General features: G+C 43.7%; 1 protein-coding gene and 1 long non-coding RNA gene across 2 annotated transcripts; one reads left to right on the top strand and one right to left on the bottom strand.

The window, feature by feature from the left end:
- Nucleotides 1-2,763: 2,763 nt before the first annotated feature.
- Nucleotides 2,764-9,069, bottom strand: LOC307204424. Its single transcript, XR_013833687.1, has 2 exons — nucleotides 8,863-9,069; nucleotides 2,764-3,386 (listed from the first exon to the last, which is right to left on the bottom strand). It is a non-coding gene; the product is annotated as an uncharacterized lncRNA (long non-coding RNA).
- Nucleotides 9,070-15,705: 6,636 nt separating this feature from the next.
- GJD2 (gap junction protein delta 2) lies at nucleotides 15,706-22,434 on the top strand. The gene is made up of 2 exons (XM_079991776.1): nucleotides 15,706-15,813; nucleotides 17,487-22,434. The coding sequence occupies exons 1-2, from the start codon at nucleotides 15,743-15,745 to the stop codon at nucleotides 18,328-18,330; spliced, it is 915 nt and encodes a 304-aa protein (XP_079847902.1). The 5' UTR covers nucleotides 15,706-15,742; the 3' UTR covers nucleotides 18,331-22,434.
- The last annotated feature ends 4,989 nt before the right edge of the window (nucleotides 22,435-27,423 follow it).

Raw genomic sequence — 27,423 nt, 5'->3', positions numbered from 1 at the left:
ATTAACTGGGAAAATCAGATTCCAAAAGGATCACAGGTTTTTTGAGGACTGGGGAAAATTTACGGAGTATTTGAAAACTGTATGTGGGGACTGTACAACGCTAGTGTGCTTTAAAGAAGCTTTGTGAAAATACAAGGAATATTGTTAGAAAGCAAATAAGGTCAGAAATATAGTGTTTAATGGCAATATTAAAATTAAGGAATGTGAAGATAGGATTCGAACTACGAATGATTGTCAGAGAAGTTGAGGGAGGTCCAATAAGCTAAAATATGTGATGTGTAAATTGATATGACTGGAGTTTTTCATGGAAAATTTTTAAATAAAAATTTATAAAACAAACAAACAAAAGGAATTCACTTTGGTCCAAAACAGGGACTTCGGCCACAGTCTCACTGCCCTTCCCACCACACATTCAATGGACGCCTGGAAAGAGGCTTAACAGATGCCATGAAGGTTTATTAAGTTTCTAAGTGTCAGAGGCACAGGGGAGTGGCCAAAGGTTGACATTTATCCCTTGTAGTTTCATCACTAGTTAGTCCCAGGCTGTGATCCATCTTGATGACACTAACCGGCTCTGTCTCCTGATTGGGAGACAATCAGGGAACCACATGTACCCTGTCCTAGACTCCTAAGATATCAAGACAGAATAAATGCAAAATATAAATGTAAAGAAATAAATAGCAGTAGCTATTTTCCAATCTACAACCCGGTTTGAGAACAATACAAGTACCACTGGACAGATGATTAGTCTGCCAGGAGGGGGCGTATCAGGAGAGTGATTGTGTTCATTTTTTAAAAAATAGAATCCACAGTTCAGCTATTTTTGTCATAAATTAGGAGTTGCTGGTTTCTTATAGAGAAGTGTGGAAGACCTCAAAGCCATCTAAAATGGAAAGTTTCTATATCCAAAGCAAGGAATTCATCAGTCAGCTAAAAAATTGAGGGCGCATTTGCATTGGAAATGTGTAAATGAATTCAGCCTCCGAGCAACCCATATACAAGATTATATGGGCCACTCTGCTACAAAACAGGGTAGCTTTGAACACCAGTTGTACATAACAGAGCTGGCCTTCAAGGAAAATACATGAAAGATGCTAAACAGCTTGTGCATGCTTTACACTGTTACATTAAGAAACCAGGGCTTCTGTCAAACTTCTATCATAGTTGAAAATAGTCTTCTGACTCCCTTCTCTCAAGTGTTGCATTAAGGCCAGCATAAAACAGGGGCAGAGGAGTGTGACTAGGATGATCAAGGGTCTGGAAACCAAGCCTTATGACGAGCGCTTGAAGAAGCTGGGTATGTTCAGCCTGGGAAAGAGGAGACTGAGAGGAGATGTGTTAGCCGTCTTCAAATATCTTAAGGGCTGGAAGATGGAGCAAGTTTGTTTTCTCCTGCTTTGGAGAGTAGGACGAACCAATGGATTCAAGCTACAAGAAATAAGATTCTGACTGAACATCAGGAAAAATATGCTGATGGTAAGAGAAGAAGAAGAGAAGAAGAAGAGTTTGGATTTGATATCCCACCTTTCACTCCCTTTAAGGAGTCTCAAAGCGGCTAACATTCTCCTTTCCCTTCCTCCCCCACAACAAACACTCTGTTCACCAGATTACGAGTCTACCGCTCTTAACCACTACACCACACTGGCTCTCCAGATCTGTTTGACATTGCAACGGACTCCCTTGGAAGGTGGTGGACTCTCCTTCTTGGAGGTTTTTAAGCAGAGGTTGGATGGCCATCTGTCCTGGATGCTTTAGCTGAGATTGCAATGGGTTGGACTAGATGACCCTCAGGGTCCATTCTAACTCTACAATTCTATGATTCTATTTTGCAGGCTTCCCATAAGCATCTTGTTGGCCACTGTGAGAACAGGATGCTGGACTAGATGGGCCTTTGGCCTGATCTTGCAGAGCTTTTCTTATGGTCTTAGGGAAAGGCTGGACCTGAAGGCTGTAGCTCTTCACCTCCCACCCAACCCACTGTGAATTCACTAATTAAACACTTTGACCTTATATCTGAAATGGCTACCTGGTGTGTTCTCTTATGATGGAACATATGACCATGGGGAGGTCTCTAACTCACCTCTTGAAATGGTTGACTGAAGTCATTACCAGCCAGTAGTTCTAAACCATAAGAAAGGTTCCAACAAATGGCATGTGTTTGTTTCCCAGGGCACAGCTGCTAAATGGGAAGGTCTCCAGTTTTCCATCTAAAGGGGTGAGAAGGAGCCCTTGCAGACTGCTATTCTAGTTATAAAGTTACCCCAATTCTCATTCACTCATATATATTTTTGCATTGTTGCACCCATATACAGACAGAGGATGTGTGCCCCAGGAGAAGAAGGTGCAAAGAGTGTTGTCTGTGTCCTTCTTCCTGGAAAGCAGATGTGAACACACAAGCTAGGTGGTCAAATCTGTTCAGCCACTAAAATTTGTTTTCTTTCCCAGTCAAATAAGTTTCTCAGTTAACTGAGTGAGAAAAAGCAAGGTGAAAGTGAGATAACATAGAATTAAATTGTGAAATATATGAAATACGATTGAGCTCTGTTAAAAAGAAAAACCCTCACAGAAATACAAGAATAAAAGTCCACCAGCCCCAATTTAAGTGAAATGCTTTCCTAGGGGGAATTGCATCTGCCGCAGGCACCAATTTAGAGATTTTCCTCTCTATTAAAGAGCCTGACAGCCAATTATCTACCAAACAACAATCATTTAGCCAAACAGGGATCATGGATGAAATCATGTGCTGTATTGCTTAGCCCCAGCTAAAGGCACACACTCCCTTTATTTTCGTCCGTCAAACATCATTTCGTGCACATACCCCCATATACATGTGTTTCAGGGTTACATATATTTCATTTGAAATAAATAGACATTTTTTCTGCTCCTTTACATTTGAATTGCAGAATTCCACCCCCCAGGGCCTCGAACAGCATAGAGATTTAAAAATAAAACAAAAACTGAGTTCCCTACTGAGCTGCTGATTTCCACCCTCCTTGTTCACCACAGATGTTTCACTTTCAAATCAGTCGCAGTGTGGCTCTAGTAATTTCAACGGACTGCTTCAGCACTGCCTTGCAATTTAATGTAATGTGAATTCTTCTTCGGAGACTGGTGATAAGAGAGAGGTGGGGATAGAGGAGAGGGCACCAGGAATACCCAAGACATATGGTAGTGTTACCATCAAACCAAGGGAAAGAAGCACTGCCCTAAATCAGCATATTGAAGTAAGAACTGCCTGGAGCATGTACAAGATTCAGCATTTGAATGAAGACAAAAGGAGACAGGGCATTGTGCTAGGTCCAAAAGCAATGCTGTGTGTGAACAAATTCATACTGAAATATCCCAACGTGTCTTCTCACATTTCACTGTGCTTTCTCAGCTCAATGCTGAGAGAGAGGCCCATCAAAGTGAAATAAAAAGAGTTAGTTGTTCCATATGTCAAAGCAGTAAGTATTACAGATGCTTAATAATAATAATAATAATAATAATAATAATAATAATAATAATAATAATGTTTATTTATACCCTGCCCTTCCCGGTTCAAAAACCGGGCTCAGGGCAGCTAGCAGCAAATATAAAACATTGATTAAAATGCAACTTAAAAACAGCATAAAATACAACATAAATGCAGCATCAATGTCAATAAAATTCAAAAATTCAGGGATCATCTTGGGGGGGAAAACCGCAGTCAGTAAACATCAAATGATCACCAGGGTTAACTGGCCAAGTTGGTCCTACTAGGGCCAGCAAGGAGACCAGGGAAGAGTTTAAATGTGGAGTCCCAGAAGGGTTTTTTCATAGAAAAGAAAAGGGAAAAGGGAATGGAGAATCAGGCTAATTCAGACTGAAGGCCAGGCAGAATAGCTCTGTCTTTCTTACAATACCCCTTCTAAAATGGCATTTCATGACCCATGGGATTATTTTTGAGGACTATGCACCAGATTCGGGCCTATTTGGAGGGATAAGGGCCTCATTTGAGTCAAGTTGAGACAGGCTCGGATTGCTACAGGCCAGGTTGAGTGGCCCAAAGCCATCTGGGGCCAGGGCAGCAAGTCCCATGTTGCTGACTGAAGTGAAACGGGAAGGTGCTGCCCTGCACACACACTGCATGTCGCCCGCCTCCCTTGCTTCCGCCGTTTAAGCTGTGCTTACTGGCATTGCACAGCTGCAGTTCTGGCGAGATCTCACAAGAGCCCTGAAAGATCGTTTGGAGGCCTCTGCACAATCTTGCCAGAACCTGGAAGCCACAGCTGCCTCTTCTCTTTGCTTCTCTGGAGGCAGTGGCAGGGGGAGAGCATCCCGCCAGAGGTGCCCCTTGGACTCTGCCCCCTGGGGCAGCAGCCTCAGTCTACCTCATGGATGAGCCAACCCTGCCTCCATTTCTCATTTTTCTAGTCTTAAATTCAGTTCCTGTATGGGAAATCCAACCAGAAGACCAACTGTATTGGGGAAGTAGTGAGTCTAATATGGCTACCCTTCCTGCCTCTGTTCCTCCCCCCTTCCTGGCAGCTGTTAAGTTTTTGAAAACAACATAGTGAAATTGACTTGCGAGGTGGTGTGTTGTTCGATAAGCACACAGAGTGCAACGAGACTGAGTGGGGATGGAGCATAGCTGTCAACGTTTCCCTTTTTTAAAGGGAAATTCCCTTATTTTGAATAGGATTCCTCACAAGAAAAGGGAAAAGTTGACAGCTATGGGACGGAGGCTCCTTTAATTTCATTGTACACAGGTTGTACAATGACAATAAAGGTATTATTATTATTATTATTATTACTGAAGGTGTGAAAACCTCCTCTGATGTCCTAATCCAGGCATGGCCAAATTCAGCCCGCCAGCTGTTTTGGGACTACAACTCCCATCATCCCTAGCTAACAGGACCAGTGGTCAGGGATGATGGGAACTGTAGTCCCAAAACAGCTGGAGGGCCAAGTTTGGCCATGCCTGTCCTAATCAGTTGGGAGGAGGTGAAGCCCCCCACACAGCTGCCTTAATCAGTCTGGGAGGCTAGTGTTGGGAACCTTCTTTAATGTTGGAAATTGTTATTGGAAAGTGAGGCATTGGGAGAAGGTGGCTATCTATAAAATCAGATGGTTTGGGCAGAGTGATTTAGAAGCTTGTGCATGGACTGATTGGCCACAGGGCTGTGCAATCTAAGGCTACCTGGGGGAGTCACTTGGCTATGTTTGAGGGCTTTCAAGTGGCAGATAGAAGTGTATACCTGGTATGTATATATTACTTGCTGTTTAGGAATAAAATCTTCTTCTCAGCCACTTGTGTTTTGCATTGCTTATGATTTTTTTTTTAAGAACCACCTCACATTTGGCAAGACAGTTCCCCACATTTCCATATCTATTTGCAATTTCATTTTTTTAGGCCATCCTGAAAAACCTTTAGTATTTTAGTAAAAATTACTCCTATCTACACATTTTTGCACACGTTCCACTAATATAATGCATTTTTGTAGGTTATTTTAACTAAGGTTGTGTGCACTTCAGCCCATATGTGCATTTTTGTACATATTGTTGTCTGGAGAATTGCATTGCAAAATTTGAAGACACACACACTTCAAAGGATGGTTGAGTGTTGGTCTGCATATTGCTTCAGAAAGTGTGAATTAGGTAAATTTGCCATTAAGTGCAAACTGAATCAGATTTCTCCCCTCTCTCTACTAATAGCTCTGATGTTGCAAAGGTTAATGCAACTGTTACAACAGTTCATTTGTGAGCTATCAGTTCAGGTTCTTCAAAGCTCATTAGTGTGCAAGAGTAGAGTTTACGAGTACAGAATAAATTGCTCAGGTCCTCTGATAGGTAAGTAACATTGTGCATTGAAACACTGTGTGTCGTGAAATGCGCTCTCTTCAAGAACTGAGATCCCACAGATAGCAGCAGATGTCCTCATATGATTTTATGAATAAAAGGTACAATCTGATGCAATCATGTCATTAATACACACGCAGGCACCAGATGAAAACACAGCAGAGCAGATGGTTTTGAGATCTTAGATGGGTGTTTTCAGTTCAGCAGCTAATTATTTAGCTGTTGTGGATTAAACCAAACACTGTCTGCAAAGCTGCTAGCATTAGTCTTTGAAAGAAAGTTCATCAAAACACTTCACGTCTTGCACTTGGAAGTGCTATTTTAAAGCACCCAAGTGCAATTACACAGCATAAGGAAAGAAATGCATGGGTTATATTTGGAAAGGGTTTGTACCTTTTCACAAAGTGCTAAATAACCGCAAACAAAAGCCTCAGAGGGGGTAAAGTTGAAATAAAGCATATTGGGTCCAGTAGAAGTTTAGAACAAAGGAATAACATCCTATGACTTTTACAAATTGCAGCGTTCAGGCATTTGGGAGGTTAAAGCCATTTGTTCTGATCTAGAGCCCCGTGTGCTTGCACACACAGAGCTTCTGCACATATAGAATTTCCTTGTGCATGTATGGGGCTTCCTTTCCCCTTTGATGTGAATAAGGGAGACTGAAGGATCCAGTACCTTTTATTACAGCCTTGATGGTAGGGTAGGCTAACAAACTTTTAAGGTGCACAGAAGGATCCTTTCATGTCTAGACCCTAATACTCACTCTTTGACACTCCTGTGATTTCAAAAGCTGTAATACTTGAAATCATTACACAAAATCAGAATACTTTGGGAAAGATCCCGTGCTGCTGTTTGAGGTTCTGCATGTGTGCAAGAGAGAGATTCTGATTTTCTACAAAGGCCACTCATATTCAAAGCTACAAATAGCTTAGCGTTGCAATGTTGGATCACTCAAATACCAGTGATGCTCGACATCAAGGGACACTGTGCTTCAGTCACAGCTTTCCTTGTATACAAGCCTCTCCATGCCATGAGAACAGCTTAAGGTGCCTTTTATGTGTGAAATTTGGGGAAAATAAATGTTCATGTCAGTGCTTTGGAAAATTCATTCATTCTATGAGATATGCTTTCATGCTGATACCATTGGTTGGGGGAATCTTCAGCTGTGGTTTTCTGGCTGCTCTTTGGCTAAAATTGTTAATAATACTAATACTACTGCTACTACCACTACGACTACTACTACTACTAATAATGTAATTTATTATTTATACCCCGCCCATCTGGCTGGGTTTCTCCAGCTACTCTGGGCGGCTTCCAACAAAATATTAAAAATACAATAAAACTGTTTGATGAAGGTAGCATAAATAAGCCGGATCTCTGAAGCAGGTTGACCCATAACTCCTTAGAGACAAAGCAACCTCTCATTGGCATCTACACTAAAAAGAAATAAACATTAATCCCTTGGGCATCCTCTGTGAATCACAAACATTCAAAACATACACTTCCTTCTGGATATCTGGGAAGGAACACAAATTTGGCATACGCACACAAACTCACAAACTCCTTTTCTTTACCAGAGCCAGTTCCCTCTCCATAAAGGAAGATTTGACTTTTAAACAGCATGGGTACAATTGATAAAATGTTAAAAGGGACTGCTTTGACCCTGCAAACAATATTGCTGCTTCATTAAGAAACAAATCGTTGTAAGCCAGAGAAGATCAAGCTAACCTTAATCCTAGAGGATTGTGAATAAAATGTAGGCTGATTTACTGACAAAAGTGCCACATTCAGCAAAGCACACATTCTGGACAGCACAGCAGGTTGGAGAACTTTGGCTCTTAGGCTGCTAAATCCTTATGGAGTGCTTATAGACACTTCCGTTCTGCACATGCCTTACACCTTTCCCAGTCCTTTATTTTCACCTTGGCAGCTTGCAGAGCAGGGCAGTCTGACTCCCATTTTATTGTGGATTTCAGATACATTCAAACTTAAACCAAGTCCTTGCAGAATGTACGCCAATGATTTAAGAGACAATGATAAACGTATAGAGCACTAGAGGGTGGACTAGCCAGTAGGGCTTTGGTGTGGTGGCACTCATTGGCAGAGCCAATCAAGCACTCTTCTGGATGTGTTTGAACCATGTCATCACACACACACACACACACACACACACACACACACACACCTTTGAATTGATTTCAGTTAGGAACTGAACTGATTTAGGCAGCAAGGATGTGTTTGGTGTACAATGAAATAAACACCTATCCAACTTTTAGAAGACATCTGAAGACAGAAACTTTAGGGAAGTTTCTAATGTTTGATGTTTTATCGTGTTTTTAATATTCTGTTGGGAGCCACCCAGAGTGGCTGGGGAAACCCAGACAGATGAGCAGGGATTTGTATATTTATTTATTTATTTATGACAAGCAAGAGTACACAACTTATCCAAGAAGGCCACGTCATAAGCTGGATGTCTTTGGTCAAGTTGTGAGACTCAGTTACATGTGATTAAAAGGCTGTTTTTTTTAAAAAAGTCACAGTTATTTTTATTTATTTACAGATTTATAAACTGCTTCAAAACTGAAAGTTTTCTGAGATATACGGTAATGGGCTACATACTGCGGCAAGCAAAAGGCAACAAACCTATTTCTAAAACTGTATAATTATTATGAATTAGTTATGAAGCTTTCGAGAATCAAGAGCTTCTATCCAGTCCACCCTCCCACATGAATCCTCCAGTGTGGCCAACAGGGATCCTTCCCAAGGAAGCCCACAACCACTTGAGAAGCAGAGGAGGCTGCCACCCCCTTTCCCCTAATTTTTTTGGGGGGTGGGTGGGTCAGAGAGGTGGATCAGTTTCCTTGTGTTCAAGGAAATGGAGGGACTCTTAAAGGGGTTTTTAAAACATAAATGTGAAGAGGTCGCATTTCATTTCATGGACATTGAGGAGGAACTCCTACCGTACTTTCTCTAATTTTCTTTATTTGCATCTATGCCCTCCCTTTCTCCCATGGAATTCAAGGTAGCATGCATGGATCTCACCTTGCCCCAATTTTATCTTCACACAACCCTCTGAGCTAGGTTGGGCTGAGCAATGTTGAGCTTCATGACAAAGCGGGGAATCTGAACCTGGATCTCTCCAGACCTAGTCTGGCTTCCATAGCTGTGCTATGTAGAACTTACATCTTGTCTTGCTCCAACCTAGAAGTCCTTATGCAGACAAAGCTCCCGTCAGAGTAGACTTTTCCATTCCCTCATATACGTGGAATGGATTCCACATCTGAAAGGGGAAAACCACAAGCACGTCTGATAGATTTATTCATTTTTTCTTTCTTTCTACAAGCATTTATAATACACTCTTCACATGAAGGTCTTATAAGATACATAAGAGTGACTTATTCCATTTTGGGGGCTTAATTCTGCCCAGAATTATGAACAAGTGAAAAGGCACTGATTCCCCTAAGAATGATATTCATCTAACCCAGCCTTGCTCAACCTGTGGGTCCCCAGATGTTGTTGAACTACAACTCCCATCACCCCCAGCTAGCAAGGCCAAAGCTCAGGGATGATGGGAGTTGTAGTCCAACAACATCTGGGGACTCACAGGTTGAGAACTGCTGAACCGTAAGGAGACACTTAAAGTTAAAGGGACCCCTGACCATTAGGTCCAGTTGTGACCGACTCTGGGGTTGCGCCACTCATCTCGCTTTATTGGCCGTACAGCTTCCGGGTCATGTGGCCAGCATGCCTAAGCCACTTCTGGCAAACCAGAGCAGTGCACGGAAATGCTGTTTACCTTCCCACCAGAGCGGTACCTATTTATCTACTTGCACTTTGACATGCTTTTGAACTGCTAGGTTGGCAGGAGCAGGGACCAAGCAACGGGAGTTCACTCTGTCATGGGAATTCGAACTGCCCACCTTCTGATCGGCAAGTCCTAGGCTCTGTGGTTTAACCCACAGCGTCATCTGCGTCCCAAGGAGACACTTAGCCTAACAGTATTCAGCAAACTGATTAATCCTCACATTGTTGTTGTTAGCCACGAAGACTAAAAACTTCATGGTCAGAAAGTGACATTCCAGACCAGCAATAAGACTATGCATCTGCATGGCTTCGGCATTATTGCCAGTCAGAGGTGCCCTGTGGGTGCCCTGATGCCAGTAATGACTCAGCCACTGTGCTCTGTCTCTTTTACATTTCCACTGCCACCCATATGGCAAAAAAAAATTAAAAAAATAATTTTCCAGTATAGACCAACTAAGTTTGTTCTGGTATAAGCTTTTGTGTGCATGCACACTTCTTCAGATACATAGATACCCATATGGCAGTTGGTCTGTTTGATGCTGTCTTGTGCCCAGGAACACACCCTCACTCCAATGCCTAATTTGCAATAGACTCATTTCCCCCTTTCGTCTACTTGCACACACTCCAGCCAATCCGCAGCAGTACCTTTTTAAAAGGGAAACCTTTTCAATTAATGAAGTTAATGAACTGGTATATTGGTGCATTGATGTAGCGCAGATATGGGATTTTAATTATGACAGGTATTGTAAAATGCACATTAAATTCTTCTAATCGTTAAAGCTATAAAGATCTGAGATTTTTTATTTTTTTTGAAAGGCCTTCCGTTAGGTTCCATAAAGTTTAATTACTCCAAGGCTATGCATTAAAAGTCATTCACCCTATGGCGTAGGAACCGGCATGTAGAGTTCAAGGTTCTCTGCTTACAGTATAATCTGCCACTTCTGGTTTTCAGAACTAATGAAGTTTTGGTTTTGCGTCTTTGCAGCAAGCTGTTAGACTTGATTTTCCTCATTTCTTTCCAGCTGTAACTTACTCATTTGTATTGTCTGTTAGTGTGTGTGGTTCAGAGCTATTAGGTAAATGGGTGAAACTAGGAACCAGCTGAGAAACCACAAGCATGTAAAAGAGCCTCATAAAGAAGTACAGTGGTACCTCGAGTTATAGACGTTTCAGGTTACAGACTCCGCTAACCCAGGAAATAGTACCTTGGGTTAAGAACTTTGCTTCAGGATGAGAACAGAAATTGCACAGCGGTAGCGGGAGGCCCCATTAGCTAAAGTGGTACCTCAGGTTAAGAACAGTTTCAGGTTAAGAACGGACCTCCAGAATGAATTAGGTTCTTAACCCGAGGTACCACTGTACAGGTGGGTAAAACCAGGGCTTTTCCCCCACCTGGAACTCACCAGAACTCAGTTCTGGCACCTCTCAGGTGGGCGCCAATGCCATTGTAAGAGAACAAGGGAGGCATTCATGGTGAGTTCTGGTACCTCTTTTTCTAGAAAAAACAGCACTGGTAATAAAGGCCACAAACTGTCCCAAGTGGCTACAGACTTCAAAGAGTTAGTTGAAAAGAACGATGGTTGCCAGTTCATTTCTAGGCCCAAGTCAAGGTGCTCACATTAATGCTTAACACCTTAAACGGCTTAGGCCCCAAATATCAGAAAGACTGATCCTTCCCTCCAGACTCTCAGGGTCAGATCAGTCGAGGGGGCTTTCTTGGCAGTTCCGCTGCCCTCATGAGTTTGAGGGATGACAAGAAGGCATTCTCTGTCGCAGCCCCTAAGATGTGCAATTCCCTCCCCAGGGAGGTGAACCTGGAACCTTCATTATGCAGTTTTGGTCAGGTGCTGAAGATGTATGCTGGACTTTTGCAACCCAAGACTCAATTTTTTTTTATGACTCGTCCATTTCTCTTACCTGCAGTGTGTTTTAACTTATTAAAAGATTGTATTTTTAAATAGTTGTGACACATATCGAGACCTCATGAGGAAGGGTGGGTAAGAAATCGAAGAATGAGATTCAGCTGGTGAGTCCTGGCAGTAGAGGCTTGCACAAGCACTTCTACTAACACTATAGGGCTTTCCCCTCTCTCCTTTCTTGTGTGCCCCCTTCACCCCGCCAACTGGCAGGAGGTTGGAAGAACCCCCCAGAACGGGGGGGGGGGGGGGAGGAGGGAGAAGAAGGCAGATCATTCCACCAGCAAAGCAGAAATGCTTGCGCTGATGGAGCAATCTGCTTAGCGCTATGTCATAGCTATCAACTTCTCCCTTTTCTTGCGAGGAATCCTATTCGGAATAAGGGAATTGACAGCTATGCACTACGTTGAATTCTCCCATAAGTAATAATAGTAATAAGGGGATGTAGAAAATAAATATGCATTAGTAGTGCAAATGCAATTAATTAAGGAGGGTCACACGTACATGTTATGTGGAAAATAACTGCAAACATTTTTGTAAAAATGTGTACTCGTTAATGTACTGGAATGACAAGTATTGCAATATTATTTCTTGTTATAACTGACTGTGATATATATTAATCTGTCTCACACACAGAGATAGTTCATTATAACAAGGAACAATGTCACATCACTCTAATGCACTCTAATGAAATGAGGCCACTTTCCCATAGATATGCACATGCTATGTACATATCAAACTTACAATACAACATTTGCAATGCACCCTTAGTTGCATTTGTACTACTAATGACTTAGTGAGATACATTTTGCACTCCTGTAAGGACAAACAACTGCCCCCTTTGCAAATAATTACTAGATTTTGTGTAGTGCAAACAGCTGTGCCATATAAATGGAGTACACTGAGTAATTCTCTAATTTGAAGCTCACCAATCTCATTTTTTTTAGAAAAATGAAGTTATTAAAAGACACTGAAATGATACCATCTAAATCTTGGTATTTGTGCTTTGCATATTATTTGGCTACCTAACGATGGCAGCAGACCTGCGAAACACCTCTCTGTTTCAGTAATGATTCTTTGGCCCCTAGCATTTCACACATTAAAGAGACAATCCTGGGTTCACCAATGAAAGTCCACTCAGGAGGGAACTTCAGTCAATCACAGCTCTGTGAGATGTGTAACTGAGCAAAACATATATTTACTGAATTCATACTTTACCTTTTTAGGCATCTCTTTGGAAATGTGCACCTAAAAGAGGTGTGCATGCTTAGAAATCCATATTTAAAATGCGATGTGTGAAGAGGCAGGACAGGAGAAGCTGATATGAGCTAGCTGAACCTTAATTTTACTTTATTTCTTACAGTTATGTATCTCCTACCTTTCAGGATACAAATCCTACCACGGCAGCTTACAAGTAACAGTCAATTGCATATTTGGAAAGCACAATAAACAACAATAACATATTAAAAAAAACATCCTTCCCATGGGGCAGTGGATGATGTATCACCATGGGGTGAGACAATGATGCCCCTGCCCCTTTTTCCTGGAATCCTCCCCACAGGATAGTAGGTGGCATGTGGGTAGTCTAGCTGGAAGAAGACCTGAAGAAATGCTTGCCTGCCACGCTCTCTCTCTGGCCTATGGAGGCTTCCTTCTTGCCCCCTGAGTGGACCCAGGTTTCCTCACACCAGACAGAGGCTGGTGGCTTTCTCCTCCCTCCTTTTTCTAGGCAGTGGGGTGAGGGGACTGAGCCCTGTGGCGCTGCAGAGAGAGGGAGGGAGGGAGAGCGAGAGAATATAAGAGCACTAGCTGCAGGCTCTGTCCACCTGCTCTCCCTTTAATCTTTCCGCAGGAGGTCCCTGGAGGGAGAGAGCAGGCAGGTGTGCAAATGGCCCAAAGCGGCCAGCCCACCATCTTGTTAGCTTAGCACACATGGGCTCTCTCCTCCTGGTGGCATGGCAGTGCAAACTGGGCCCAGCAAGCGCAGCCCTCAGCCCTCACCCCCCCATGCCAGCCAGAGACAGAGGGAGATGGTAAACAAACTGAGATGTTGGCACCACCTCCAGAGGAGGTGCAAGAAGCAGCCACAGATCTTTTACACAGGTGATCTCTTCCTCACTCTGCGCAGCCTGCTAGGCCCTGTTGCCCATGCAGACCAGCCCAGAGAGGCAGAGGGTGTGAGCAAGTTGAACCTCCCAGAGGGAGAGGGAGGCAAACCGTGACTGATCCCTCCACCTGCCTGCAGCCAAGGCAGTAGCAGCTGGTGTCCACACCTGGACAGGTCGGTGGAGTCAGAAGCAATGACAGGCAATGTCCCCATTCTCCTCCCTGCTGAATTCTACAAGGGGCAACACTGAGACTAAGGAGGAGGAAGTGGAGCGGCAGTGATACTCCTTGGCCTGGTTGCAAGGAAGAAGATGGGCAAGTGACTGAGATTGGTGGGGCAATGCCCCTATTCCTAATGGGCCACCCTCCCCACTCAAGAGGCTTTTTCACAGGCATCTGGTTGGCCACTGTGGGAACAGGATGCTGGACCAGATGGACCTTGGGCCTGATCCAGCTGCCTTATTCTCTTATGATGTTGAGGCTTCTCGAGCTCACCTGTGCTCTCCCTTTGGGTGGTGTAGAGAGGGCTCAGCGACATCCAGGCTGATTGGGCCATTCTTTGCTGCCACCAAAACTCAGTTCACATTCACACACGTTTAAAGTACACTTACATCACTTTAACAGTCCCCTTCCAGGAATCCTGAGAGCTGTAGTTTGTTAAGGGTACTGGGAACTGTAGCTCTGTGAGGGTCTCCTCCCAACTCGGTACCTATAACAAATTATGGAGCCCAGAATTTGGGGGGGGGGGGCGCAGCATCTGTTAAAGGCCGTTTAAAACGCACGGTGTGGAGCAGCCCTCACTGCAAGTTGCAGATGAGGTTGCACCCCCTCCAACCAAGTGGGGCCCAAGCTCTCCAGGCCCAGCTGTACCTCCTCAGTGGGCCTTCCTAGCTGCTGGGGCTTCAGCAGGTGTGCCCAGATGGTGCTGGCGACTGGCATTTCCACTTGGCAAGCCAGTCCCAGGGCAGGAGGGCTCCTTGCGCATTCAACGCCTGTCCTCTTCGGGTCTCCCTTTGCCAGAGCTGCAGCAGCGAAGAGCCAAGGAAGACCAAGGAAAGGATGGCGGCCTTTGCGCTCTTACCGTGCGAGAGGTTTCTCACGCGCCCAGCCTGGGGAAGCAGAGGCGCCATTCTCCGCAGGGGAGGGGGGCTTCGGCGTCGAGGGCGCCCCCCGACCTGGCGTCCGGAGCAGTGATCGTCGCCAGCGGCCCTCCGTTGGTCCTGCTCGGCAGTCGGGGGGAGGGAGGGGGGTGTCAGCTCCTGATCTGCGGGGATCCGATGCTTCAGCCTCGCTTTCCCCTCCCTTCCGGCGCGAAGGAGGCTGCTGCGCCTTCGACTCGCCTCCTCTTCCCGTCTAGCTGGGCTGGCGACGAGCGAGGAAAGCGTCCCTCCTTCCCTCCCTCCCTCCCTCCCTCCCCACACGCCTTCCCTTGTCAAGGACGCGGCGCAGGCCAAGTCCCCGGGAAACGGCCGCCCGGAAGAAAGGCAGGCGCCCGGATCCGGCCCCGGGGAGGCTGGCCAGGCGCCTCGGGATCCCCTGAGGCCACAGTCCCCTCCGCGCCATTCGTTACCTCCTCCTTGCTCCGTGGATGGCGAGGCGCGTCGTCGGGGTCCCCCATCCCTCTGCCCGTCCCCTCCCCAAAGGCGCAGCTCTCGTCGGGGGGCGGGCTGGGGAAGATGGGCGCCCACCCCACGCCACCCCGCCCGCTGGAAGGGTCCTCGGGGGCGGCGGCGGCGGCGGCGGCGCTGTGTGGGGGTCGGCTTTGGCGATCCCTCTCGGGCTGTGGCGCCGCCGCTCGGCTGCTCCCCTCCAACCTGGCCGTGACGCAAGCAGAGCCTACTTAAAGGCGGCCGGGAGGCGGGCGGCGAGACACTGAAGGCGACCTCCGCCTGGGCTGCGCTGCGCCAGGCGATCGCCGCCCAGGCTGGCTCGCGGCAGCCGCCCCGCCTGCCAGGCAGCCCGCCCGGCCGTGGGGCAGCGTCCCTCCCTGCGCACGCCGGGCGGCTCGGGCCGGGAACGCGCGTCTCCGCCGCCGCCGCCGCCGCTCCTGCGCCGCCGCCGCCGCTGCCCGAGCCTTCGCCTCCCGATGAACCGCGATGGGGGAATGGACCATCCTAGAGAGACTCCTCGAAGCCGCCGTCCAGCAGCACTCCACTATGATAGGGAGGTAAGCGGCCCGACGGCTCCCGGCGCGCCTCCCTCCCCGTCGCCCTCTTTGACCCTGCCGGGCTCCTGCGGCGGAGGGAGCTCCACGGGGACGCTGCGCTCCCCTGCGCTCCCTCGCGCGCTCCCTGCCCGCCATCCTAAATGGCATCGCCCTGGAAGGAAGTCCCCTGGATTCCTGCGGGACCGGCTTCCAGGAAGGGGGAGTTGGGGGGGGGGGAGGATCCGCAGCCCAACCGGACACCTTGAAGCACCGGATTTCCCAACAACCCCCATTCCCAACCCCCTTCGACATTCCCAATTATTTATTTGGCAAACTTGCTACCGCACAGGACTGCGCTCTCTCTCCCCCCCACTCCCTCCAAACCGCTTCTCTGCTTTGTTTCAGAGTTCACTACTAGTGCACGGGACTCTCTTAACCTTCGATATAATCCACCCCACCCCCACTTCCCTTCCCACCCCCGTCGGCTTATTCATTAAAAAAGAAAAGCGAATGACTGAATGCACATTTAAAGGAAACAGAAGATGTGGATGATGTTTGCTGTTAGGTGGCATAATAGTAATAATAATAGTAATATTTAGAATGAGTCACTTTCAAAGAGTCATATTATTATCTAGCTGGTGATTGCAGCTGGCAAAATGCAAGGGTAAAGTAAGGACAAGTGAGCTCCCTTACCTTTGATTTGCTTCCCTCCTCTCATTTATGGTTTGATCAATATGCTGCATACCATAGAAAGTGGGAGAGGTGCCACTCTCTTTTATTTGACCGACATCTGTTTTCGGACACTTGAGGTACAGGAGAAAAACACGCACACAACTGGCTGCTTAGAACTGTCATTGTGGTTATAGATTCTCCCCTGTATAAGCCAAAGTAAGATTTGTGCTCAAATAAACCAAGCAAGCATTTCCTTCTGTTTGCTGTAAACATCCGTATGGATAAGTACATTGCTTAGGCAATCATTTTTTGTTTTTTGTTTGGTCAAGCCACTCAAGAAAAGCTGAGAAGTTTGAGAAGGTTGAATGAGATACAAGATCAGCACTGGACAGCTCCCCATAATGATTGAAAATAGCCTGCGTTTTCTTAACCTCTTTAAGTTCAAAGAATATAAGAAATGCCATGCTGGATTTGACCGGTGGTGCATCGGTTTGGTTATTTTATAAATTTGTGAATCACATTCACTACTTTAAAAGTGCCCAAATTAATGTAGAATAAAAATGGTTCCTAAAAGGTAGTGCACAGCCATAGAGAAAGTGTAAATAAAAATAGCAAAAAAAAAGGGGGGGGGGAATAACAAGTAATATCCTGGAGAGGTCTTTGCATATAAAAATATTTACACTTGTTTGTGGGAAGAATATACAGAGGCAGATTGCTAAACCCCTTCTAGGGCATCAGCATTGCCTTCTAGGGCATCTAATGCATATCTAATGGATATCTCTGACTGTGGCCAGACAGGAGCAAGCTGAGTAAGATTATGACACCCATCATGACTTTTATGGTTTTACCATATAATAATCACACTGTCTCTGAACACAGAAGTTGTGCTTCTGACTAGCTTGGCTAGTGGCCACCAGCAGAGCTATACTCCATTTATGTGCTTTCTTTAAAATAGTAGTGATTTTTTTCAGTATTCCTCTTCTGCCCTGTAAATGTGCACTCATCTAACCTTTGTTTTATAGGATTCTGCTGACCGTGGTGGTGATCTTCAGGATTCTTATTGTGGCCATTGTAGGAGAAACTGTGTACGACGATGAGCAGACTATGTTTGTGTGCAACACCTTGCAGCCAGGCTGCAACCAGGCATGTTATGACCAAGCATTTCCCATTTCTCACATTCGATACTGGGTATTTCAGATCATCATGGTGTGCACTCCTAGCCTCTGCTTTATAACATATTCTGTTCACCAATCTGCCAAGCAGAGGGAAAGGAGGTACTCCACTGTCTTCCTCACTTTGGACAGGGATCAAGACTCCATGAAGAGGGATGACAGCAAGAAGATCAAGAATACCATTGTTAATGGGGTGCTGCAGAACACAGAGAACTCCACCAAGGAGGCAGAACCTGACTGCTTGGAAGTAAAGGAAATTCCCAACCCAGCTATTAGAACCACCAAGTCAAAGATGAGGCGGCAAGAAGGCATCTCTAGGTTTTATATCATTCAGGTGGTCTTCAGAAATGCCCTGGAGATTGGGTTTTTAGTGGGACAGTATTTCCTATATGGATTCAATGTCCCATCCATGTACGAATGTGACAGGTATCCTTGCATTAAGGAAGTGGAGTGTTACGTCTCCAGGCCCACTGAGAAGACAGTCTTCTTGGTCTTCATGTTTGCCGTGAGTGGCATTTGTGTGGTGCTCAATTTGGCCGAACTGAACCACTTGGGCTGGAGAAAGATCAAAATGGCAGTGAGGGGAGTGCAAGCAAAACGGAAATCCATTTATGAAATCAGAAACAAAGACCTGCCACGTATGAGTGTGCCTAACTTTGGCAGGACTCAGTCCAGTGACTCTGCTTACGTGTGAGGCTGTGGCAAAACCAGAAGACTTTGCTGGGGATCACTGACCTACTGCGCATTAGCGTTAGGGAAAGGACATTGCTGAAGCAATCATTTCCTCAAACCACCAAGAAAGCCGTTAAGGTACTTGATCTGCACTTTCTAAACCAGATACAAAACTGTGTGCTAAATAAAAGACTGATGAAGAAAACAGCTATACAACAACTTCAATCTGGCCTTACAGCTCAGTTATTTCCTCCCCTGAGGGGTCCATTGCTATTTGTTGACTGGAGCATCTTTTCAACCGTCATGAGGACAAGAAAATTTTCCTAACTGATGGGAAATGTGTCTAGAATGTTATCTTGAAAAACGGCAAGGGAGCCATCTCTTGAGGGAGGGTTGAGGGAGGGGGTCATAGCAATATTCATTTGCAAGCATGTCTATAAAAGCCGAGGGAGAGATTTGCACTGTCCAGGCATCTGACCGTAAAGCCTGTTAGTACATCCATGAGCTTCATCTGATGGATGCCTGACTTTACATGGTCAGCATCACACAGTTGATTACTGTGTATGGTTAGCATTTTTCTATCCTTGTTTTTGTACAAAAATCAACTACACAAGAAACGGTAGTGCTGAAAATACTTTTGCCATTTATTTATTTTTTGTTTGCCTGCCTACTTACACCAGAGACCTTAATCGTTATTATGCTAGTTGTGATCTACCAAATTCATAAACAAATAAATAAACCACAGCTCCCTGCTATATGCATACAAATGATTGATCTAAAGTTCAGCCAAGTTATGTATTTACCGACAGGTTGTGTTTTTTTTTTTTGGACACATATACCAAAGGAGTAGAATTTATCGCTATTAACTGTGAATATATGTCACCGCCTCTTTGCTCTTATTTATATAAGTGCCATACTTGAAGTTAAAGAATTTAACTGTATTTAGTCAAAGGCTTGGCAAGGGATCCCAACTTGAAACCACAGGGTTTTATATCTACTTTTTATTTTAATCAAGCTTTCCCTTTCCTCTTTCCTTTAGTTACTGCAATGGTGTAAAAAAAAAGCAGCTGATAACTATATTGATAATAAAATAATTGCCTTTTTGTAAAATAGAAAGTTAACTTTCTTTTATATATACATACTATATATAAATATATATTACTAGCATTGCATTGTTATATGAAGATGAAATTTATATGGATATCTATCTAGAACATAGGGATTATTATATTACAGCCTCTTTTATATTCATGGCCTGGATAATATCCAAAACATTTGGATATGAAACATTTATATGATTTTGGGTTGTTGTTTTTTACAATGACATGGTGCTATAGTAGGGCAATGAATTTGGATAAGTAGGAGATGCAGCATGATCCAGAAAATGCAGGTTTTACTATTTGTGTGTATATGCATGTGTGTGTGAATATTATATATAATCTCTCTCTCTCTACCCTTAACTTCCTTATCATTTTTCATAATGTGAGCCCTTCAGGGACAGAGAAGTATGCTTTTCAAGTATATAATTTCAACTACCTGGACGTTGACAGTGTTGTCTGCACGCACGCGCACACACAGTCACACACAAACAAAAATTGGTTAAAGCATTCAAGTACATAAACACATAGGAATTTGTTTTGGGAACCCAAAATGTCACTGAAACCAACTTTAAGTAGCCTGGAAAATTTAGATTACAGAAATCGAAATATTTCTAAGTATTGATTGCATTATGTTAAATCCCCTGTATGTGAATGGGATCCCCTCCCCTGCTTTCCCTAGGACTTTATAGGTCACGGAGGCCATCCGATAAACAATCTAATTGGATAAATTGTCACTTATTCAAGGCTCAGACCATTTTCACTGGGTTGTCTGTATGATCAAATGCATGGTGCATTGCAGTAACTGTGCATATCATCTTGATCTGAGATCCAATTCACAAATTGCCTGGAAGTTGGGAAAGGAGAAGGAGTGCCTCACACTTTTGCCCTCCCCCCTTGCTTCTGCTGTAATGTGTGAAGCGGGTGCACATGATTCCCAACCTTTCATATGAACTATCCCTGACACACCAGGCTTTCCATGACAGAACACTTTGAAATGCGAGTGAAATTGGTTTTAATCCACATCTAGGTTTCCTTCATATCCTCATTAGTCTGTCATCCTAAAATCAGGCCCACCCCAGTCCTTATCAAGGAATCTCCTCCTCTGGATTGGGGTGGGAGTAAAATCAGATTTGAATATGGATATGTCGTCTGCTTTCAATAGAATGTACGTGCGGCCATTTCCATCCGCATTTTGGTGCAACTAGCCATGTGTAACTAACTGCACAGGGCTATTGTTTATTTATTTATACACTGTCTTTCCTTAAATGTTCAAGGCAACTTGAGCTGCATTGGGAAGCACAAAGGACAGGGATAACCAGTGGACTAGATTGGTCTTAAAAGCTCAGTGCACACTGAGCTTTGAACCAAGGTAATCCATAGCTAACGGATAGGAAACTGCTAAGACTGAACACATTTTATTGTTATTGATGAAAACAAGGCTGTTTCCATTTTAGAATGGTATTCACTGTTTGCTTCACATGGACATATGCTTGCCTGTTGAAACAGACAAGCTTCGGCAGTAAGTTTGCATTTATTTCAATGTACATTTCTTTGTAGACTTCTGAAACAAAACCCCATTGACCACTGTATTGTGCTTTATGCTTGTAAAATCTGACCACCTTTCAGTGCAGAGATGTCACTGCAATTGTGAAAATGCTTGGAAAATTCAGGGCATGCCACTCAATGCCATAGTTGTTTACTGTAGGCAGCTACTTCTATCAGACTAAAGCTGTGAATGAAGTGCTGAAGTTGGATTCCAGTCCATGGAACAATGTCTGTGAGCAACTCATTCTTACTTCAGTGAGGCTAATGTGGGAGCAGCACTTGGTGGATTGAGTCTGAAATCAATAATCCTAAATACACTTGCTGGGATGTAACGCCAGGCAGGTTCACACATGTGTCTATGTCCCTTGTGGACACTGTACACCTGAAGACTGGCTGCTTACCAGTTTGGGAGCTGACTCCACTGAAAGGTGTTGTGCTTTGAAGTGGTATTAAAATGTCCCAGCATCTGTGTTATGTTGTATGAACTATTCACACATGCAAGCCAGTCAACAAGTGGTGCATGTGTGAATCAGGTCATCCACTCTAATCAGCTTGTGCTACTTTCAAGTAAGTGCATTTAGGATTGCAGTGCCAATTTGCTGCTTAACCCTTTCTGTCTCTTATAAATAATGGTCATCATGAGGTTGCTTCAACATGTGAGGTAGAGGAAGGATATGGGCAGCTTTAAAACATGCCTTTTTCATTATCGTTTCATTAAAATGAATGGTTTTTAATTGATTATGGATCCTTCCCTCCATTTGAAAGTACTTGTGACTGTTTCAGTGCATACTCCTACTATCTAATAATATGTAATTGCAGAGCATGAATGTTATTTTTAGAAGGCAAACATGGCAGCTAAAGATCTCCATTGGTAGTATAACAAACTCCTAAAGAATATTTTTTATACATAGGCAAATCTGATTTTCTTTTTATACACCACTGGGATAACCTTAAACAGCTCCTTTACATGGGAATTACATTATTGGTCGTAGTAGTAATAATAGTAGTAGCAGCAGCAGCAGTGGTAGTGGTAGTATTAACAGAAGCAACACTAGCCACAGTAATAGTGGTAGTAATAGTATTAGTAAAAATAATAAGTAAACTGTAATGCACAATAAACAATAGGCTGTGTAGAAAGAACCTACTTAAACTCACTGATGTCAGTGGCTAAATACCAATGGATTTCACTAGTTCTGGATCATGCTCAGCATAATTAAATGTGTACAGATTCCATAGTGTTAGGTCCATGTTTTAAGTTCTCGGTAGTATATGTAGAAAATAATGGTGAAGGCATGCCTTGAAACCTGTCAGACAATACATTTCAATGCTTTTAGTGAAAAGCACAAAAAGGGTAAATACTAAAAAGCAATGCCAGTGACTTTTATTTTTCACTACAGCAGCTTTTATATAGGCAATGCACATCTTGTTTACTAGATTGGAAACATGCAAATGGATGGGAATAAAATGGAATATTAACATGAGCCAATTGTGCAAAAGTGTTTGCGTGCATGGAATACTACAGTATTGTTGTTCATGGAAACTCACAACCCCATAAATTTTGCTAAAAACTCCAATAAATACATATGTATATAACAAAAACAGAATCTTATTTCAGTGGCAGAAACAATAGCAAATTGCAGCTGGGATTAGAAGCAAATTTGGAAATTCTGGGTTAAGCTAACCATGGTGGCCATAAATACCCACATAACACCAACCATGGTTAGTTTGGAAACTGTGATAGGGAGGGCGGGATGCCTGTGTGGAAGGAAGGAGGGGGAAGGAACACAAGGGGGGAAAGAGTTAGGGTATTAGGCTCTGTTACAGCTGCTTCAGTGCCAATTTTTGGAAGGCGCATATAAATCAGTACAACTTGCTTCCAAGTAAAGTTAACTCAAAAGTTTACCATACCAAACTACAATGAAATTGATCTATTCATTTTTTCCTCCATTCATTACATTCAGTGTGATGTTCCCTGCTCTGAGGAGGCTTCATAATATAACTTAATACAAATCTGTTCTAAGCAGATTTGATGCAATGCTTCTGGTACATTTCTGTTGAATGAAAACCTTAAAATGTGTGCAGTGGGTGGGGGTGGAGAGGTTGCTTCTTGAACTAGAGAGGAGTTCAAATTTCAGATAAACATTTATTGTTTGTTAAACGCTTGTGTTGTTTGTTTTAAAGCTAATTTTTATTGGGAACCTGTAAGGGATTTACTAATTTTGCCTTTAACTACAATTAAGTAACATAAAGCAATGACAACAACAACAACAACAACAAAAACAACAACAAAGCATTGCAATCTCCTGCTTGAATAATCAATGCATAATGTACTGTGTTTTGAATTGGATGCTCTGAAAATTGGTCAGGATTGCAGAAAATGTATTAGGATGAAGGGTTATGATGAGAAGAAGATTAAGGAAATTTACAAAATATCAAAATTGGGAAAGAAGGATTTGCTAGTATTAAGGGGGGGGGGGGCAAAGGAAGAAAGAAAAGCAGACAGGATATGGGCTGACTTGTCTTTACAGTGTCCTTGCTTTTGTGACCTCCATCAAATTATCTGTGTTAGACATTAACCCGTGTCCAGACATTAGTGAGGAACTGTACAAGGATTCTTGTATTATCTCTTATATAAGAAAAACTGTTTTGAATGTCATTTGGCAAAAGTTGTCCATATACTTCCCAGACAGGACTGTATATTATATTACCGTATTTTTTGCTCTATAAGACTCACTTTTTCCCTCCTAAAAAGTAAGGGGAAATGTGTGTGCACCTTATGGAGCGAATGCAGGCTGCGCAGCTATCCCAGAAGCCAGAACAGCAAGAGGGATTGCTGCTTTCACTGTGCAGCGATCCCTCTTGCTGTTCTGGTTTCTGAGATTCAGAATATATTTTTTCTTGTTTTGCTCCTCCAAAAACTAGGTGCGTCTTGGGGTCTGGTGCGTCTTATAGAGCGAAAAATATGGTACATTATTGTCCAATTTGAAGCTGGGCAACTTGGGGCACTCCAGAAGTTGTTAAGACTACAAGCTCCCTCCCATCATTTCTGACCATTGACCATGCTGTCTTGGGCTTGTGGGAAATGGAGTCCAACATCTGGAGGATCACAGGTTTCCAAACACTGGTCTAGAGAGCCCTTAAGGCCACTTATAAAAACAAGTTCCCCCAAATGTGATTCAAGAATAATGTTTCCCAAATTTGTTTCTCCTTTCCAGCTGTTTTTGTACTACAATTCCCTTCATCCCTGATCACTGGTCCTACTAGCTAGGGATGATGGGAGTTGTTGTCCAAAAACAGTTAGAGGCCCAAGTTTGGGAAACACTGTTCTAGAGGTTGAGGTCCAATGTGTCATGGAACATAGGAATCTGCCTTATCAGACCAATGGTCTGTCCAGCCCACAGTATTATCTACAATGACTGGTAGTGTGGGGGGACCTTTGCAGGGGGGTGGGAATGCAGCACATCTCTTTGTCCTCTGCATACAGACACACATTGCTGCCCTACAGGATTCGTACACGTGAAAGCAGTCCACCCATGGACAGGAGTGAAGTTCCAGGTTTAGTTAATTAACAATACGGTCTCAGGGCAGATTGCAATAGGAAAACAGAATATACAAACAGAAAACAAGATAAAACCATTACTGCTAGAAAGCAAGAATCCTGGTACAGTTCTTCTGTGCATGCAGGTTGCTTGAGTCACCTGGATTGATTTACTCTGCAGGCGTTTTATGATGGACCTTCTTTCTGCCACCACAGGCCAAAGGGCATGTTATGATGGACTTCTGTAACTCCCAATGTAATTTCCTTTGTTGAAAATCAGCTGCTCTCTCTCTCTCTCTCTCTCTCTCTGTGTGTGTGTGTGTGTGTGTGAGAGAGAGAGAGAGAGAGAGAGAGAGAGATTGGAATTGTAGCCACAGTGCAGGGATAAGCCCTTTGTCCCTGCACCAGTTGCCTGATTTAAATCTCCTTTGAAGCTGCGATAAGACACACAAGAGAATACCTAAAGGCACAATTGTATGTCTGTGTGTTCCCTCGTCTGCTGCTAATAGAAGCTTGTGGGGGTGGGGGTGATATATATTGGGCATGGGGGAAAGCATAAGGTCCCTTTCTCCCTGTCGCATACTCCTAATGCCCGACTGCATTTTAAAGAAGTTTGTGTGGTGTGTTCCACTCATAAGATTCCAAACATCATCACCATTGTTATGAATGAATCACCTTTCTTCCAAAGGAGCACAACAGAAGGTAAACAATGAATTCATCAATGAAAAAAAAACCCACATGAAAAACTAAATAAAATAAACACATATTTACATATTACTGTCATGATCTACCATTTTGTGTAGTTGGGACCTATGTTTTGGACCACTTATGCTCAGTCTGTGGAGAGTTGGTGGATGGAGTCTCCTATGTTTGTGCAGCGGCTTAGACTGCAGGGCTTTGTGGTTTTTTCTAACTGCATTCTGGTTCTGTAACTAACTCACAGAGCACCCAGACAGAAGAAAAGCTATTTTGTCATAAATCAGAAATGAATGGCAACTGAAAGTTATGGTCTTGGTAACACACGTGCTGGAGATAGATCCCCTCTTTTCCAGAAATACAAAACACATTTGCAAATTTGACAGTGATGCTTGGCATCATCTTGGGTACATGACATAGGTGCCAACTCCCTGGGTGCCTGAGCACTCACAAAATTCCCCATGAAGGGGCCAGGCACCCTCAAATTTTGGTGCCAGGGCCTTGCACACTGCATGGCACCCATGGCCCTAGGCACCCACAGTCACAGGGCCAAGCTGACACTCCTGGTACATGATGAAAACATTTATTGTGTTTTGGTGATTTCAGAGACACCAAAGTCTGTGCTGAGGTGTCTGTCTTTGTTCTTTATGATGGCATATCTGCATTGGAATTTCCCTGAATAGTTTTTTAATGCTACTTTTTATTGGTAGCAAACAGATGAAGCTTCTGTATATACAAAAGGCAGTGAGATTTCTCCCCCACTCACATGGAAGCCCACTGATGCAAGAGCTCCATGTCACATTGGCTTTGAAAGGAAGCATTGCATTTGCAAGAGAAAGAAATTCCTTGAGAACCAGAGTAAGCACATATTTTCATACATGAAGGAAGGAACTTCAATGAAACCAATTTCAGTCTGTCTGATTCCCCTCCCTTGCAACTAATTAGATGTTCCTTAGCAATTTTATCTCTTAGGTTTTAAGGAAAGCGGGTCATATCTCACTTATCTTTAAGTGAAATTCTGTTTCAGAAGGAAGCAGAAACTGATAGGAAATGAAATCTGATGAGCAGAAGAGGATTAGCGTATAAATGTGTTTACAATGATTTCAAAGCAATCCACAGTTTTAATCTAATATCTCTCTATATCTGCATCTATCAGACCTGTCAATGCTTAGATAACTTTGCTTACAAATGATGTTGCTGAGTGTTTATTGGTTATTTAGGATCAATGAAGTTCAAGAGATTATGTTGAATCCTGTTAGGTAGGACTGAGGAGTGGACATGGGATGATGTAGGTTACACTCTGACCATGCTGTGGTTCTGCATTGTATAGTTGTGTGTACATATGTGTGTGTTTTAATTCCAGTGATTATAAGCCAGTGCAACCAGCTGGTTTACTAGTTTTTGTGTTAAATAGGGCTTAAATAATTATGCACAATATGACCGAATCTATGTGGCAATTTTTGTTTGCCTATTTTTAAAGCAGTTTCTAATTTTTTTGTAGGAAACTTGTATATCCATTTTTTTTATTATGAAGAGTGCTTTATCTCATTCATGCTCACAATGAATCTGTGAGCTGATTCCCCTCCCCTTGTTTTAAAGATGTGGGGGGCAGGGAGAAGATCATGCTAAGCTAGGGTCTCTTGGCCTGCAATCACACCAAGCAGCACAAGGCAGGCTGGCAGGCAGACACAATGGCACCACCCATTTCCTACAGTAGAGAAGGCAATTCCATGTGTGTCTTTGTAATCTTGGGGTCTCCACTTCCATTGATATGAATGGGAGCTTTAGCACATACCAAAGGGTGGGTGCCTCAAAATACAGGGCCACAGCATTGTGAAACATTCCACTTCTCTAGCCACTAGAAGTGCTGGGAAAGGTGTAGAAAAGGTGAAGCAGAATGACCAGGGGGGTGGAGCTCTACCCCATTATGAGGAAAGATTGCAGGGGTGGACTTTGGTAGTATGGCACCCTGCGTGAGGACAAAATCCCCCCCCCCCATTTTCACAATAATTCCTTTTGGTACTTTGAGTAGATGTCTTTTACCTTTCACCTTACCATATAAATATAATTTGTTGTTGTTGTTGTTGTTGTTGTTGTTGTTGTTGTTTTGTGCCCCCTTGGCTCAGCCACCTCCTCTTCCCTGGTGGGGCAGGGATGCCATTTTGTGGTTACCTCAGGTGCCAAAATGTATGGGGCTGGCCCCAGATTAGGTGAACCCTGCCCAGTAAAACATGAT

The sequence above is a fragment of the Podarcis cretensis genome, assembly GCF_951804945.1.
Source record: "Podarcis cretensis genome assembly, chromosome: 1".
NCBI lineage: Eukaryota > Metazoa > Chordata > Lepidosauria > Squamata > Lacertidae > Podarcis > Podarcis cretensis.
The sequence above is the reverse complement of the archived record's forward strand: the minus strand, read 5'-3'. Positions and strand labels throughout refer to the sequence as shown.